Here is a 16,413-nt window from a genome sequence, read left to right on the forward strand (position 1 = left end):
CCGCTTCCGGCCCTCATTCAGCCAGGAGGAGGCAGGAGAAGAGGGAGGGTAAGTTGCTTCCTCCCTGCCTCTCCCCACCCCTGCCTGCCTGGGGCCAGGGAGGGCCTTCACGGGGCTTCCTTGCACTCCCGCCGGCCTTGCAGGTCCACCGCCGGGCCCCTCATGGGGCTCAGCAGTGGAGCTGCAAGGCCGGCGGTGGCGGCCGGCACCGTTGGGGGTGGGGTGTGTGGCCTTATGACACACTTCCCTTTTTTTAAAAAAAATGTTTATTTACATTTTTCCATATTATACATACATTCATTTGTCTCTTAATATTAACATTTGGGGGTTAATTTACAAATTTTTCCTCATACCATTTTATGGCTTTGTGCCATTTCTGGTTAAATTTATCATCCAACTTTCCAGCCAAAAACATATTTAATTTATCCATCTCTAATACCTCAAAGGGCTTATTTATCAGATCTTTCTTATTTGGTATATTATCCGATTTCCAGTTTCTAGCAATACAGATTCTTGCCATTGTAGTTAAATATACAATGATACATGTTCATTATATTTAATACCGTTGGGTGTAATATTTAACAAAAAGATTTCTGGGTTCAGGGGTAAGTCTATTTCTGTTATATCTTTTATCAATTGCTTGGTACTTTTCCAGAATCTCTGCACTTTCTCGCATTTCCACCAAATGTGTAAATGCGTTCCTCTATTGTTGTTGCACCTGCAACAGTTTCCTGAAACATTTGTATAGCACTTTTGGAGCCTATCTGGGGTCCAGTGCCACCTGTATATCATTTTTATTATGTTTTCCTTATACGGAGTTGCTCTTAGCAATTTAATTGATTTCCACGATTTTTCCCATTCTTCTCTCTCTATTTTCCGACCTAAATCATTTTCCCATTTAATCATGGAGGGTTTTTTCCAATCATCTTTTAGTTCTTCTTCTAGTAGTAAATTATATATTTTCCCAATCTGTTTATCTGTCTCTCGTAACCAGATTTTTTCTAGTTGTGTTTCTTTATCATGGAAACCTAGTTTTTTATCTCTAGTGAATCTTGAGATTAGTTGGTTTTTTTCCCATATTGAAAGATTTACGTGCATGTCCTGCAAGGCTTCCCAGGACTTAAGTTCATTTTGTTCATTTAGTAAGATCTTATAAGATATATTTTTTCCTTCATTCATTAATGATGGCATTACAAAGGCCTCAATAGGAGATATCCACTTTGGTGTTTTTACGTAACTTTTTTCTTTTATCTGTCTCCATATTTGCATTAGTGGTCCTCTGACTATATGATTTAAAAAGTTTTTTTGTATATTATCTTTATCATACCACAAATAGGCATGCCAGCCCATGTGTAGCCAATTTTTGTTTAATTATTTTCAGTCCTTAATATTTAGGAATGGATAGATTATATATCACAGATCCAGAACTCAATCTATCAGGTTCTCCTGCACAAGTCTCACAAAAACAAGTACAATCTAAAACACTGATTTTAAAGTATCATGACAGTATCATTTATTTCTTGCCTATGCATAGAAGTAACTATTACAAACAACAATTGCAGGAAACATAAGCTAAAAGCTGGGCAGATGGAAATTCAGTTGCTTTCTAAAATGTGCACATTATGGTTTAACACTGGCCACACTAGTATTAGTCATATTCATTTCCATAACAATTCAGTTTATACACTGATCACTAATCTTTGTGCATTTCTTTGTTAGCATTGGGGATTCAGGTTATTAATAATAATAATTTTAAAAATCCCCCCCAGGCAGCCAAACCAAAGGTGGGGGAGCTTGTGATTAGGGTTGCCAGGTCTGGGTTGGAAAATGCTTGGAGACTTTGGGGGTGGATCCGGGAGAGGGTGGGGTTTGGGGAGGGGAGGGGCCTCAGCCTGGTGCAATGCCATTGAGTCCACCCTTCAAAGCCCATTCTTTTATCCATCCTAATGCTGCTGCTTGGTAGTATAAGTTCCAATCCGGAAAGGCCAACCCTCCTCTCGATTTATTTTCTCTTAGGAATTTTAGTTTTATTCTGGCTTTTTTCCCTTGCCAAATGAATTTTCTTGTCAGTTTATTTAATTCCTCATTAAATTTTTTATTTTTAAGGATTGGGATACATTGCACTAGGAAAATAATACGTGGTAGTATATTCATCTTTATCGTGGATATTCTTCCCATAAATGATATTTGTAGGTCTTGCCATCTTTGTAGATCTTTTTTAATTTCCTCTAGTATAGCTTTATAATTATTTTCATACAGGTTAGCGTTATTATTTGTAATATTAATACCTAGATATTTTACTTTTTTACTATTTCTAGTTTTGTATTTTCTTGAATTTCTTTTTTATCTCTTATTGTGCAGTTTTTTGTCACTAGTTTCGTCTTATTCATGTTTATTTTAAGTCCTGCTACAGTCCCATACTGCTGTATTGTTGTTAATAAGTTTCTGATTGATGATGCCGGTTCTTCCAAAATGAAAACTAAATCATCAGCAAAGGCCAATAATTTGAAATGTTCTCCTTTCAATTTGAGGCCCCTTATGTCCTCGTTGGATCTCACGATATCATTTAATGTCTCCAAGCCAAATATAAATAATAAAGGGGAGAGTGGGCACCCTTGTCTTGTCCCTTTTTCTATAGGGATCCTTTGGGTTAGATCTCCATTGACTATAATTTTTGCCCATTGTTCACAATATATTGACTCTATCCGTTGGGGGTGGGGTGTGTGGCCTTATGACACACTTCCAGTGAAGTCAGGGGGTGTGGCCTTATGACACACTTCCGGTGATGTCAGGGTGTGTGTCATATGCTAATGAGTTATGCTAATGAGTCCCCCTAGCTCTTTTTCTACTAAACGACCCCTGGTCCTTGTGAGAGATCATTGGTAATAATATTTTCTTAGCCCTTCACAAAAGAACTGGATTGACTTCCTTTGAAATCCACAGCTGATAATCCTTGATCCTTTCCCCACTATATCCAGAACCACTGATAGTTTCCTGGTTAAACTGGACATAATCTGGTGGGTCATGGGCACAATCATTCTGCAAAGCATGGTTATCCTCAGGAGATTACAGTTTTGTAGCCAAGATGGCTGTGGTTCAAACAGAAAGCCAATGTTTTGTACACAGAAGGACCCAAGTTCAGCCCCTGACCAGTGTTCCCTCTAAGATGAGTTAGTGTGAGCTAGCTCACAGTTTTTTAGCCTCCGGCTCACACATTTTTGTCTTAGCTCGGGAAGGATGGCTCCAGAGCAGACTCATTTATGCAGCAGCCAAATCACTTGCTCACAACTGTAATGCCAGTAGCTCATAAAGCAGAATGTTTGCTCACAAGACTCCACAGTTTAGAGGGAGCATTGCCCCTGACATCTCCAGATCCAGTCTGAACCTACACATGTTGGGAACGCACTAAGAAGCCGCTTCTGGTCATAGAAGACAATCATGGACGAGAGCAAATAAATGTCTGACTTGTCAGATGAGTATATCTTAACACACTTTTAGTTGAAGAAATCTTCTGTGGCCCAGGTTCAAATCCCTTCTGCCATGGATGCTTGCTGGGTGAGCTTGGGCCAGTCACACAGTCTCAGTCTAACCTGCCTCATAGGGTTGTTGTTGTGAGGATAAAATGGAGAAGAGGAGAATGACTATGCTGCTTTGGATCCCAACTGGGGAGAGGCATATAAGCAAAGTAAAAATAAAACAACATATATATATATTTGAACAATAAGTAATTTGATAATAAACTACACTTTGGTTTCCAATCCACCAACTGTCTTCGATGGATATTATGAGTGCCAGGAAGGAACTGGTCTGGAATCTACTAAAATTAGCTCAAATACTCCTTACAATACAAATATGTTGTTGTTGTTGTTCAGTCACACAGTCGAGTCCGACTCTTTGCGACCCCGCCAGGCCCTCACAGTGAAAGACATGATGAAAAGCCAAAGCAGTAAAACCTGGCTGAGTGCAATCCTGAGAACACTTCTCAAGAAGGAAGCCCAAATTAACAGCTCTGGGTAGAGAGAAGTTACTGAACATACACATGCACAGTTTTCATGACCAAAAAAAAAAAACGAACACCAGAACTAGCGCGCCTAAAACAGTCTTGTCAGGATGGCTGGCGAGGGTAAGGGGCGGGGGAGCAAAATGCACGGAGAAGTCGAGTAGAGAAGAGAGGCGGATCCCAGCTGCTGTGGGGCGGGGACTGCGAGTCGCCCGCTCGCGTTGCATTTCCATTGCAAAGCCGAACAGCCAACTTTTCCAGCGAACCCCTGAGCAGATCGAGCGTGTAAAGGTGGAGGAGAGCAGGGAGGGGCGCAGCAATTTAAACCGTGTTCTAGACGGGGGGGGGGGGGGGGGGGGGGAGACGGAGAAAGGAGAAGGATGTTGAAAATAGATTGGTTAATCCAGCGTTTCCAGGCGCTTCTGGCTCCTTCCAACTCCCGCTCAGGATGCTTCACTCTGCTGCTGGTAAGTTTCACAGGCATATCGATCTCTGTATTCTTTCAGAAGAAAGAAGGGGTATGAAATAGACCAACAGTGCAATCCTTACAGTTACGCCATTGACTTCAGTAGATTTAGAAGGGTGTAAATCTGTTTAGGATAGGATGGCACGTCAGAATACCGAAGAAAGTCCTAAAATCAGGGCTAAGTACAATTTTTCATTTAAAAAAAATAGAGGAAACGTCATCACAGGACTCTTCCCCACTTTAATGTTATAACAACGGGTGATCTCATCTCAGAAATGAAAATCTAGTCTCCTTGGAAGAAAATTGAATAATACTGAGCGAGATTGATTATCCCATTATATATAATGTTTCAGTGTGTTTGGTTAGTAACGTTGCATCTAATTTCTGGAAGCCGAATGCTGTTTTTTGCCCATAGGATGAGCATAGATTTAAGGTCACTGCATCTCTGACAAAACTGAAATCTTTTAAAGTTTATACACTGTTTAAACATAATATTCCTTTTTTGTTGTTCAATAGTAGCCCCCATATCAACCATGACTGAAAATATTTATTTAAAGCATTGTTTCGTTTTAATAGTATTTTCAAGGTTTAGCATAAGATAAAAGTTCAGTGATTAATTTGTCGTGCAGTTATAAATTAGGAGGTCTTTCTCAGGCCTAGATTGTGCATCTAGGAACATGAGGTGGTAGGATGATGAGAAGCTAAAATGGACTGCACCAGGCTGTAAGTGATGGATTACATTTTGGAGCGATCCCCTACTTTTAAAAAACAAAGAAACAAACAAAAACCTCCCTGTAAACAGAAATCATCAGGACAGCAAGCCAAGAGATGGGTACTTCCTGCCATACGAGTTTTCTATTTACACTGGATTCTTATATGCAAAGAGACATTGAAATCTGGAATTCCCACTCTCCCCCCCCCCCGACTCTGAAGTGGTACAGTCCATTCTACCATCTTATTCCCATCAAATTCTCCTGTTTGTATGAACTGTGGCACAGAAATACATTTAACACATACAGAGGGATCCCGCAGCCCAAGCCAGTGAGACAAAGCATGGCTAGAGGGTCAGACCAGGTTTGGTAAAACTCAGGTTCAAATCCCCACTCTGCCATGGAAACACTCTGGGTGACCTTGGGCCGGTCAAACGCTCTCAGCCTTCACAGGGTTGTTAGGATAAAATGGAGGAGAGCAAGGTAAGGTGTGTTGGTCCACTTTGGCAAGAAAGCCAGGGTAGAAATGAAGTGTTTTGCACATTTTCTAGAATAACCATGGAACATTTTGTCCTATCTCTGTGGCAGGAAAAAGATACAAGGGAATAGATTTTTTTCCCTTCTCAAAGGTACAACAGTAAAGCCCAAGCATAATTTCTCTGGGGTGATGCAGACCCGTATCACTTGTACAATCCCGTCCCACCCAACACTCTCATGAGTCCTGAGAGTTTTTAAACTTCTGAAACAATAGAAATAAATCATAGCATGGTAATAAGCCTTGCACCTGCCTTGGAGTCCCTGTCCCTGGGTTTGAATCCCTGTTTCGCCACCCAACTAATTGGGTGACCTTGGGCCACTGAGCAGGGCTTACTACCTAGGTGTGTTGGGAGGACACATTTTCTTGAACTCAGGGCATCTCATGTGACTGATGGATAGGCCAACCCAAGTAGAAGCATAATGCTCCATGATGGACTTGGCTGTATGGTAGACTCAGCTGGCATTGCCGCCTGTCCTATGTACAATACACTAGAGGCAAATCTACACCCAAGACATTGACAGGGGAGGGTCCATATGCATCTCTGTATGAGTCACTGCTCTGGGCATGCCTTCTTCCCAAGCAGAAACACAGGTCTGGGGGCTGCTAAAATTCACACCCTATAAAAGTAATTTGTTTGGGGTTGATGAGCGTCCCTAATTTTAATTGAGGGGGAAAAGTACATCTATTTTGTCAATTAAATTTGCTATTCCAGCTTTCCTCCGAGACTTTTGAGCCTCTTCCAGCTGGTTCCTTAACTGACCAACTTTCCCCACCTTCCCTAGGCCATGAGTTTATCTTTGCTGATGTGTCCGGTGTTGAGAACAATCGGCCTTCAGCTGCACGCAGCGTTGACTGGCAGCTACATCTCTGGGACTCATTCTGTGGCATTCGTCAACTGCCCCAATGAACAGATTGCAAGAGATATTGCAAGGTAGGGTGACAGACATGTTCTCCTGTCTTGTGCACTATGAATAATTGAAGTCCTTGTTGACAAACCACCAGGCAGCTTGTCTGCAGAGCGTTTACTCGGAGCAATGCAAACAGAGGCCATTCAAGGCTTATTTGGAGCCAAAGTTTAGCTTCAAATTTGTTTTCCGGGTCAGTCTTCAGCACTGGAATCTATGAAGCAGTGAAGTATCTGTTGATCAGATTTAAAAAAAATATATTGTACTCTTCTTCCAGAGAGCTTAGAAAAGCACGCATGGATCCCCACTCTCTGATTTTATCCTCACAGTAACCGTGCAAGGTAGGTTAAGGTGGCCCCAAATTACCCAGTAAGCTATATGGGCTTTGAACTGAGGTCTCCCCAATCCTAGTTTGAAATGCCAACCATGACATCACACTGGGTGTTTCTTTTTCTTTTTTGCCATCAAGTCAAACTGATCTCTGGTGACCCCTAGTGGGGCCTGAAGGCAAGGGACGTTCAAAGGTGGGATTCCCACCCACCCACCCACCCACCCCCGACTCTGAAGTGGTACAGTCCATTCTACCATCTTATTCCCATCAGAGTCTCCTGTATGTGTGAACTATGGCACAGAAATACATTTAACACATACATAGGTATCCCGCAGCCCAAGCCAGTGAGACAAAGCATGGTTAGAGAGTCAGACCAGGAGTGTCAGGCCTGCTTCTGCGTCATGACCTTGGCATTCCTTGGAGGTTTCCCATCCAGTTGTTATCCAGGGCCAGCCCTGCTTAGCTTCCGAGATCTGATGAGATCGGGCTTGTCTGGGCTATCCAGGTCAGGGCCACACCAGTTGTTCCTTGCAAGGACTAGTAGCGTGCACATGAAAGCTTATACCCAGAATTAAGGCTTGTTGGTCTTCAAGGTGCCACTGGACTCAGACTTTGTCCTGTTGCTTCAGACCAACACGGCTGCCCATCCGGATCTATCTTACAAGGACTGTTAGCCTTGGCTTTGTAACCCCACCATTTCACCTTCAGCAACCCCCACTGAGCACCACCATCTTTCCCCATCTGTGAAGACCCTCCTTCTTTTAAGAGGATGTAAACTTTTTAAAGATTTTAAATTCAAATTTGATTGAAGCGCATGCAAAAACAAAATTGCGGTTGTATAAAACTACAGCTATGTAAGGTGACGGAGAATAAATGCAACAGGTTCTGGCAGAAAATCTGGGGGACATAGGGCTCTTCGGGCAGAAGGGCAGGTAGGTGTCCAGGCAGGCACAAATCCCGTCACCCCTCCTTTTATAAATCAGGGCCAGGAAGTGGAAGGTTTTCTCCACCAGTGCCCTAGGGATGCCCAACCAAAATCAGTGGCCAAGGGGCAAATGGAGCTGAAGGTAGTTTGCATTTGGTGGAAATCCCTTTGGAGAGAGCTGCAGGGATCCTATCACCACAGGCTTTTTTTCCTGCCATTCGGTTGTTGTGTCTTTAAATATTCAGCCTAGCTAATCCTCAGAGAGGACTGTCAGCTTCTGAACACAAAGTGTTCTGTGTTCTGGGCCTGGGCCAGCCCAAGGTTCTTTGCCAGCTGAGCCATTTAAAATGTTGGTCCCATCTACCCTGGCACCTTGTGTGTTCTCCCTTGTACTGCCAATGAGGATGGAGGATGGAATAAGAGGCATGTGTGCTCCATGCCAAGTCTACCTGTATGGTTGGGCCACCCCTCCTCTGAGACTTAAAAAAAACCCCTAACCATAATATTGCAGACAAAGAAACTCCCAGCGTTACATCTCTGTGAATTATGCTAATTGCAGATATTTCCTTCTGTGTGCAATGTTTATGATTCATTTTGTTAATCACGAGAAGGAGCTACGCAGGACACTGAAGGCCCCTGATTGGAACCCTTGAAAATCCTATCCAGGCCCTTTCCCCCTCCCTCACTTTCAAGACTACTTTTGCAGGCAGGTAGACTAGAAACTTGCTGTCCTCAAAAGAATTGAAGCTATCCAGACCAGAAGCCTTTTGCTTTATAGAAAGCCACAGCTGTGTAGGCTAGAAACTTGCTTTTTTTAAAAAGGACAGTGACTGAAGGCATATAGCAAAGAAACTTGTTTTGTTTTGTAAGGTGTGCTTAGATTCTCCAGATGCTGAATTCTTCGCCTAATTTTGGTGCTTGTGTGCTTCGACGCTGTAGAGTTAAAACTGGTAACAGTCCTGTACATGTCCCATCAAGTGCCGCTGGGTGAGGGGGAGCACACCTTTGCAATTTCTTCGGGAAAGTTTTCCTGTTTGCCCGGTGCTCTGTGCATTAGCGTTCCACCCCACTTCCAGCTTGGAGCTGCTTTGAATGGTCCCCTCTGTTTCGAACACTGCTTCTCTGTTGATGAAGGAGCTGTTTACTGAGAAGGGGGGAGTTCCTCCCAGGGTACCTCTTTGTAAACTGAGCGGCTGTTCACTCCCCTGCTGCCCAGTTCAATGAGTAGTAAGAAGAGTCTGCGGGCACGCACACAAAAAAAGACCTCGGGGTCCTGAGGTTTTGCTCAGGGTCCTTTTTTTGCTTCACTGAAAATTCCGGGAGGGGTATGCAAAGAGTTAACAAATACACACGAGACAGTATAAGAACTAACTAATTAGAAGGTCAAATCTCTGTAGTTTACTGGGGGAAAGGATATTTTTTCAAACCAACTGGTTGCCAGTGATCACGCTCTTGATAGCTCCCATTGGTTAATTATTCACCCTCCATTTAACCTCCGTCTACACAAACCCCACAACCTGCCCTACACTTGAGAACGCATACAATAGATCTCATCAGAGATTAGCTGATTTAGCTATTCTTGTTTTGTTTGGGTCTTCTGTTATTTGAAGGTGAAAATGATGCAATTTTCATGCCATTGAGATGCTCCTGATAACAAAAATAATATGCAACACATGAAGTCAGACCCTTGATCTGTCAAGGTTGGTCTTGTTGACTCTGACTGGCTGCAGCTTTCCAAGGTTTCAGGCTGAGGTCTTTCACATCACCTACTACCTAATCCCCACTCCTCTACTTGCACCTGCTGATGTGACCTTGGGTCAGTCACAAGCTCTGGCACAGCTGTCCTTGTCAGAGCTCTCTCAGCCCCACCCACCTCACAGGGTGCCTGTTGTGGGGAGGGGAAGGGAAAGGAGTTTGTAAGCCGCTCTGAGACTCCAAGTGAAGGGTGGGTCATAAATCCAATCTCCTCCTCCTCCTCCTCCTCCTCTTCTTATAACTGGAGATGCCCAGAATTGAACCTGGGACCTTCTGCATGCCAAGCAGATGCTCTACTACTAAGATGTAGACCCTCATCTTGAGAGGGAAAGTGTGCTAATCTTCAAAGGAGAAATTCAGTATGAGGAAAAGAGGATGTAGTGTGAAAATAAAGACTCATAGGTTCATTTCTCACAAACAAAATTAAAGTAGGACCCAATTAGGCATACCATTTGCCAGCTCATAGCAGGCAAACTACTGGCAATGCCTCCCGTCCCCGACTGTGCTCACTAGAGTGATGGTAAAGAAATGGTGGCGGTGGGGACAGACGGACATTGCTTAATGCAGTAATATCCCTTCCAGGTGAAGACCCAGAAGTGATGTCACCATGCCAAGTGACACTCTAGGAATTTTCTGGAGTGTCACTCGACATGGTGACATTACTCCCAGGAGTAATGGAAACTCTATGGTTTCACACTGGAAGTGATGTCATGACTTTGCCATAACAATGATTTTTGCTCCATTTCCCCATCCTCACCAGCAGCAGGGATTGGGAGCCGCTAGCAGGAGGTCTCTTGCTGAAGTGGGAGACCTAGAAGATATAGGTTGCTCAGATTCTACACCTACACTGGACTGGCTGTCCATTCAAGCTCTCCTTTGAGAAGCTTGAACTGTAGATCGGAATGCAGGACCTTTGACATGCAAAGCCTCATACTCACCTATTGAACTGTACAGCCCTTTTTCAAGTGAGTTTTCCTGACTTGCAGGATCCAACTTCCTATTTGGCCCTTATATTTGGAGTTGACATAACAGAAAAGGCTAAAAGGTGATTTAAATGACATGCGGGAGAACTGCACCTTATGGAGCTGCTTTATATTGAGTCAGACAACTGACCCATCAGGGTCCCTAGCCCTTCCCTGATCTTCCTCGCAGCTAAGTGGGGCTGCTCATCAGGTTATTTTTAAAACACCTAGGAGATCCCAATCAGTATGTCCTTTGCTGGCCTGCTTTGTTGGTGAGTTTTGCAGATTTTGGAATTGGAGCTGGGATGTGTCTGCAGACCAGCATCTCCTGGCAAGAGCAGCCACACCCCAAGATATTTTGCATAAATGCATCCATTTTTTATCTGCCCCGTTTCCTTGGGTGTGGAGCAGCAGCTGGTCTACTAGTCACAAGCGTTCTTGTGGTCGTATGACCTGAAAGCAGTAGAATAAAAAAGGCCTTCAGTCTATAAACAGACCCAGAAAGGAGGTCTGATATTACAGATAAGAAAGCAGCTGACGGAAGATTGAATGGAGAACACTGGCTTTTGTAGCTGCTCCGACTGCAGAATATTTTTACATAATTTCCTGCTAGCACTCTGGCTGGTGAATATCTGATATGATTTTATATTTGGGGTGGCAACTCTCAGTGAAAAGATTCTTAAGGTAGCTAATAAACAATAAGCTCATCACAATCTAGATCATAAAATAATAAATATCCAAAAGTGATTAACTCACAATAGTACAAAAGGTAATTCACAGGACACTTGTAAGCCAAGTTGCACCCTCTGAGCTCATTGACTTCAGTAAAGTTAGAGGGGGTAACTCGCATTTAGGCTTGCCAAGTCCCCCCAGAGGCCCGTTCCCCGCCGCCGCCAGATCGGGCCCCGGGGGGAACTTCACCCTGACGTGCACGTCACCATGACGTGACGTGACCATGCCAGGCACGCTGGCCACGGCACACAGGCCACAGGCCACGGTCATCCGAGGGAAAACTCTATGGTTTTCCCTCGGATGGTCGTGGCCCCGCCCCCAGTGTGCCCGGCGTGGTCTCGTCACTTCCTGGTGATCGGCCCAGGAGTCCCCCGCTTCAGGACGAGGTACGACTTGGCAACCCTACTCGCATTAGATAGCACTGTAAAAGCCAATCAGCTAACAGAAGTAGAGTGGCCAGTTCTGGGTGGGGAAGTAACTGGAACATTGGGGGGAGGACGGGGTTTGGGGAGGGAAGGGATTTCAGCAGGGTCCAATGCCATAGAGTCTACTCTCCGAAGCAGCCATTTTCTCTGTGGGAATTGATCTCTATTGCCTGGAGACTGTAATAGTGGGCGATCTCCAGGCCCCACCTGGAGGTTGGCAACTCTAAACAGAATAGAAATTGAAAGTCGATTTGCCATGGAAACCAATATAAGAAAAGAAGCATACATGTTGTTGGGCGGGGGGAACTGTCACAGCCTTAAAATCGGTGCATTGTGTAACCCTGAAACAACCCCAAAAACAGAACAGAAGTCCAATATAAAAGCAGAGGGTGAGAAAACAATAAAAAATGAGGCAGAGGGTCACAAAAATAAGCAGCTCAAAAAAAAAAGTTGGGCTGGGGGTACGAGTGGATATTTTTACCCGAGTAATATCTGGCAAACACGCAACTTGCTGATTGAGTTGAGCCATGGGACAGACCACAAGGTCAGCCATGGTGTAAACAGACACAGAATCAACTGATCAACACACTTCAAGAAGAGTCTGATTTTTTATTTTATTTTTGGCATGGATTTAAATTTGTTGGCTGAGCACAGTTTCCTGTAGGAAAGGGGGGGGGATTAAAAGGAAAAAAATGTAAAATACTTTAAAATACAATGTCTCCTTTAAAAACAGAGATACTGGCTTTGAAATGTTATAAGTACCTTTTGTTTACAATTTTAAAATTTTAAAACTAATTTCCATAATATCATGGGATTTTATAGAATTCATTTAAGTTTATAAAATGTGGTCTGATATTACTGATCGAGAGCATATTTACTAGCTTTTATTGTAAAGACGTTCGGTCTAAATTTTTATCATTTCTTGTAATTATATGTAATGCATTTTATAGTTGCTGTTTGCATGTTTGGCTTAAGACCTCAGGTCAATGAAGCTAATAAATGAAATGGAGAATGGAGATATTGGTACACATTTTCAGGACATCATTCCATGTTTCCTGTTTGAACTCCCAGTGTGACCCCTGCTCCCAGGGACCAGGAAAGGTGCCTAATAAGCTGTACTGTCAGATGTCTCTTGAAGATTGCCATTGAAGCTACACATGCCAGGCGCCTGCTTTGGGTGGGCATTCTCCTGCCAAAGCCCTTGTCTCTTGGGCCGGTGGAAGAAACAGTGGTGGTGGGGAAACTTCAGACATCAGCTAACACTTTGGACATTCCATGGAAATACCATAGAGTTTATAGAGTATCGGTCGATGCATTAAGGCGATGTCTGGATTCTGTACACCAATAGTAAAGGTAAAGGTTTCCCTTGCTCGAAAGCCAGTCAAATCCGACTCTAGGGGCACGGTGCTCATCTCCGTTTCCAAGCCAAAGAGCCAGTGCTGTCCGAAGACATTTCCATGGTCATGTGGCCAGCATGACTAGAAGAAGAAGAAGAAGAAGAGATTTGATTTATACCCCACCCTTCTCTACCCAAAGGTGTCTCAGAGCGGCTTACAAACTCCTTTCCCTTCCCCTCCCCACAACAGACACCCTGTGAGGTAGGTGGGGCTGAGAGAGCTCTGACAGAAACTGCTCTTTTTTCAAGAACAGCTCTTATCAGAACTATGGCTTGCCCAAGGTCATCCAGCAGGTGCAAGTTGAGGAGTGGGGAATCAAACCCGGTTCTCCCAGATTAGAGTCCACGCGCTTAACCACTATACCAAACTGGCTCTCTAGACACTTGGTGACTAAACACCAAGGCGCACGGAATGCTGTTACCTTCCGACCAAAGCGGTACCTATTTATCTATTTGCAATTTCTTGCTTTCGAACTGCTAGGTTGGCAGGAGCTGGGACCAGAGACGGGAGCTCACGCCATCATGTGGCACTCGGGTCTCGAACTGCTGAGCTACCGACCTTCTGGTCTGCAGTTCAGCATCTTAACCACTGAGCCACCACAGCCAATAGTCCTTTATAATTGATCTATACACCAATAGTCCTCTATAAACGATCATCAGCATCATAGCCATTGCCACCGTATCTCTGATAAACTGGCTGGCCCCTGTGCAGATGACAAAAGCCACACAAGGGGGCCACTTAGACAGTGAGTCTCTGCGTACTCATAGGACTCCATAAACTTGCAGGAAAATGGCTTTATAAATTAAAAAAAAACAGTGCGATGAGTACTTAGCATGAGGAACAAAAGGTTGAGATTGGCTAAATGTCAGAGGAGGAAAAGGCAGGAGGTAGAGTTGCCAACATCTAGGTGGTGGCTGGAGATCTGGGATTACAACTGATTTCCAGGCAACAAAGAACAGTTCATCTGGAGAAAACGGCTGCTTTGGAAGGTGGACTCTATGGCATTATACCCCACTGAAATCCCCCCCTTCCCAAACCCTGCCCTCCTCAGACCCCCCCCCCCCAAATCTCCAGGGATTTCCCAACCTGGAGCTGGCAACCCTAGTGAGAGGAGAGAAATCAGCCTCCTTAAGCCCCTGAAATCCTAGAGAATTTTGGAGACAGATGCTTGGGTGGAGGGCTGATCGCTTTAACTCATCCTGCAGATTCTGCACAACCCACCGGCTCATAGTAATCATAACAGTAGGTAGAAATTAAAGCTGAACTCCACAGCACAGTATGAATCACATTGCTAAGTCTGGACGGAGGATGCTTGCAGGTGCATGAACTTTGTCTGCTTCTCCTAGGGCGATTATGGACCGGAAGCTGGCTGCTTGTGTGAACATCCTCCCCAAAACTTCAACCATGTGAGTCCAACACAGAGTCCATTTGACTGCTCCAAAAGAATAACATATCTGCATGGGGTTTTTTTTTTAATGGTAGCTTTCTTTTTGGCTTTTTATATAGGTATTTTTGGAAAGGGGAGATTGAAGAAGCTACAGAGATACTTCTGGTAAGTATCGGAGAAGGGTATGTTAGTCCTTCGGTTGGTAGGGATGCAGGATCAGCCACAGCTTTCCCACTGGAGACTTTGGGGGTGGATCCAGGAGAGGGCGGGGTTTGGGGAGGGGAGAGGCCTCAGCATGGAACAGTGCCATAGAGTCCACCCTTCAAAACAGCCATTTTCTCCAGGGGAGCTGATCTCTGTCAGCTGGAGACCAGTTGTAAAAGTGGGAGATCTCCAGGCCCCACCTGGAGGCTGGCAACCCTATAATAAAATGATAGCAAAGTATGGCCATAGTCAGTATCCAATATATCACAGGTTGTTGGAGTTAATATAAAGTGCCTAGTTGTTATTAGTAGTTGTCAGGGCTATTTTTGGGCAGGAACGGAGTTCTGGCTGGCTCCCAAGTTGGCCACACCCAGCAGGAACTCATTAGCATAATAGGCCACACCCAACAGCAGGAACTCATTAGGATTGGCTACATTAGGGGTGTGTGGCCTAACATGCAAAGGAGTTCCTGCTCCAAAAAAAGCCCTGGGTTTTGACAACAAACAAGGTAAACAGAATAAGAAGCAAAAGGTGGGTGTGGCTGGATGACCACACTTCTGGCAACATGGGGGTGTGGCCTAATATGCTAATGAGTTCCTTATGCTAATGAGTTCCTGCTGGGCTTTTTCTACAAAAAAAGCCCTGGTAGTTGTTATTAGTTGTCCCCTGTTTTGGATGCTGTCCTGCATTGATTTCTAAAAGACAGAGCTGAATTCTGAAATCTCAGCAAATTCCTAAGGATCCAACATTTCCTTTCAGCTCCACCAGCTTCAGAAATGGTGTGCTGAGGCCAGCTCTGCCGAAGACGTTATCATTATGCCCTGGCCGTGCCTAACCAACTTGCTTTCTCTTTCCGTTTCAGCTAGTGAAAACAAGGACATCTAAAATCAGGGAGTTGTCAGACTATATCAGGTGAGGTTCCTCCAATGGTTAAAGAAAAATGAGTTGAGATCAAGTAAGGTTTCTCAAAGAACTTCTCTGCACCCATGAGGGCTAGAACCTTCAAGTTTTAAAAAAAGTGTGCCTAATTTGTCATTTGTATCGTGCACCAGGGTGGAATACTCTTGACATATTTTAATTTAATTTACAAAATGTCCAGATACCTGCTTGAGGCAGTGCATAACAAAAAAAATATCAATATAACATCTAGAATCATAGAGTTGGAAGGAACCTCCAGGGTCATCTAGTCCAACCACCTGTGCAGTGCAGGAAATTCACAAACACAACACCCCCCCAAACACCCCAGTGACTCCTGTTCCATGCCCAGAAGATGACAAAAAACCTCCAGGATCTCCAGCCAAATGGACCTGGAGAAAAATTGCTTACCTGACCCCAAAGTGGCAATCAGCATTTCCATGGGCATGTAAGAAAGGACCACAAGAACTCAGCACTGAGGCAACCCTTCCTGCCCTCCCTCTCATGACCTGCCTAAGTTCACAGAATCAGCATTGCTGTTAGATGGCCATCTAGCCTCTGTTCAAAATCCTGTTCTTGTATTTTGCAACTACTCCTACTCATGGGTTTTACTTCAGCTAGAAACATTCACGTTACCTGTGTGTGTCTCCTCTCTCAGATCCATGCATCCCTTCGAAGCCCCTGAAATAATCAGCCTTCTCATTGACCAAGGAAACCCAGCCTATCTGAAATGGATCGAAGAGAGCGTTCCATATGACTAA

General features: G+C 44.2%; 1 protein-coding gene across 1 annotated transcript; it reads left to right on the forward strand.

Moving 5' to 3' along the window:
• The first annotated feature begins 4,374 nt into the window (after positions 1-4,374).
• CUTA (cutA divalent cation tolerance homolog (E. coli)) lies at positions 4,375-16,413 on the forward strand. The gene is made up of 6 exons (XM_015421153.1): positions 4,375-4,467; positions 6,497-6,645; positions 14,493-14,552; positions 14,653-14,698; positions 15,600-15,649; positions 16,311-16,413. The coding sequence occupies exons 1-6, from the start codon at positions 4,381-4,383 to the stop codon at positions 16,411-16,413; spliced, it is 495 nt and encodes a 164-aa protein (XP_015276639.1). The 5' UTR covers positions 4,375-4,380.

The sequence above is a fragment of the Gekko japonicus genome, unplaced genomic scaffold, assembly GCF_001447785.1.
Source record: "Gekko japonicus isolate JY-2015 unplaced genomic scaffold, Gekko_japonicus_V1.1 scaffold40, whole genome shotgun sequence".
In the NCBI taxonomy this organism is placed as follows: domain Eukaryota; kingdom Metazoa; phylum Chordata; class Lepidosauria; order Squamata; family Gekkonidae; genus Gekko; species Gekko japonicus.

What these genes read in the sequence shown, in the direction of transcription:
- CUTA (XM_015421153.1), top strand. Translation starts at nt 4,381, where the DNA reads ATGTTGAAAATAGATTGGTTAATCCAGCGTTTCCAGGCGCTTCTGGCT. An exon ending in GATGCTTCACTCTGCTGCTG is followed by an intron (nt 4,468 to 6,496) that starts GTAAGTTTCACA and finishes CACCTTCCCTAG; the next exon opens with GCCATGAGTTTATCTTTGCT. An exon ending in ATTGCAAGAGATATTGCAAG is followed by an intron (nt 6,646 to 14,492) that starts GTAGGGTGACAG and finishes TGCTTCTCCTAG; the next exon opens with GGCGATTATGGACCGGAAGC.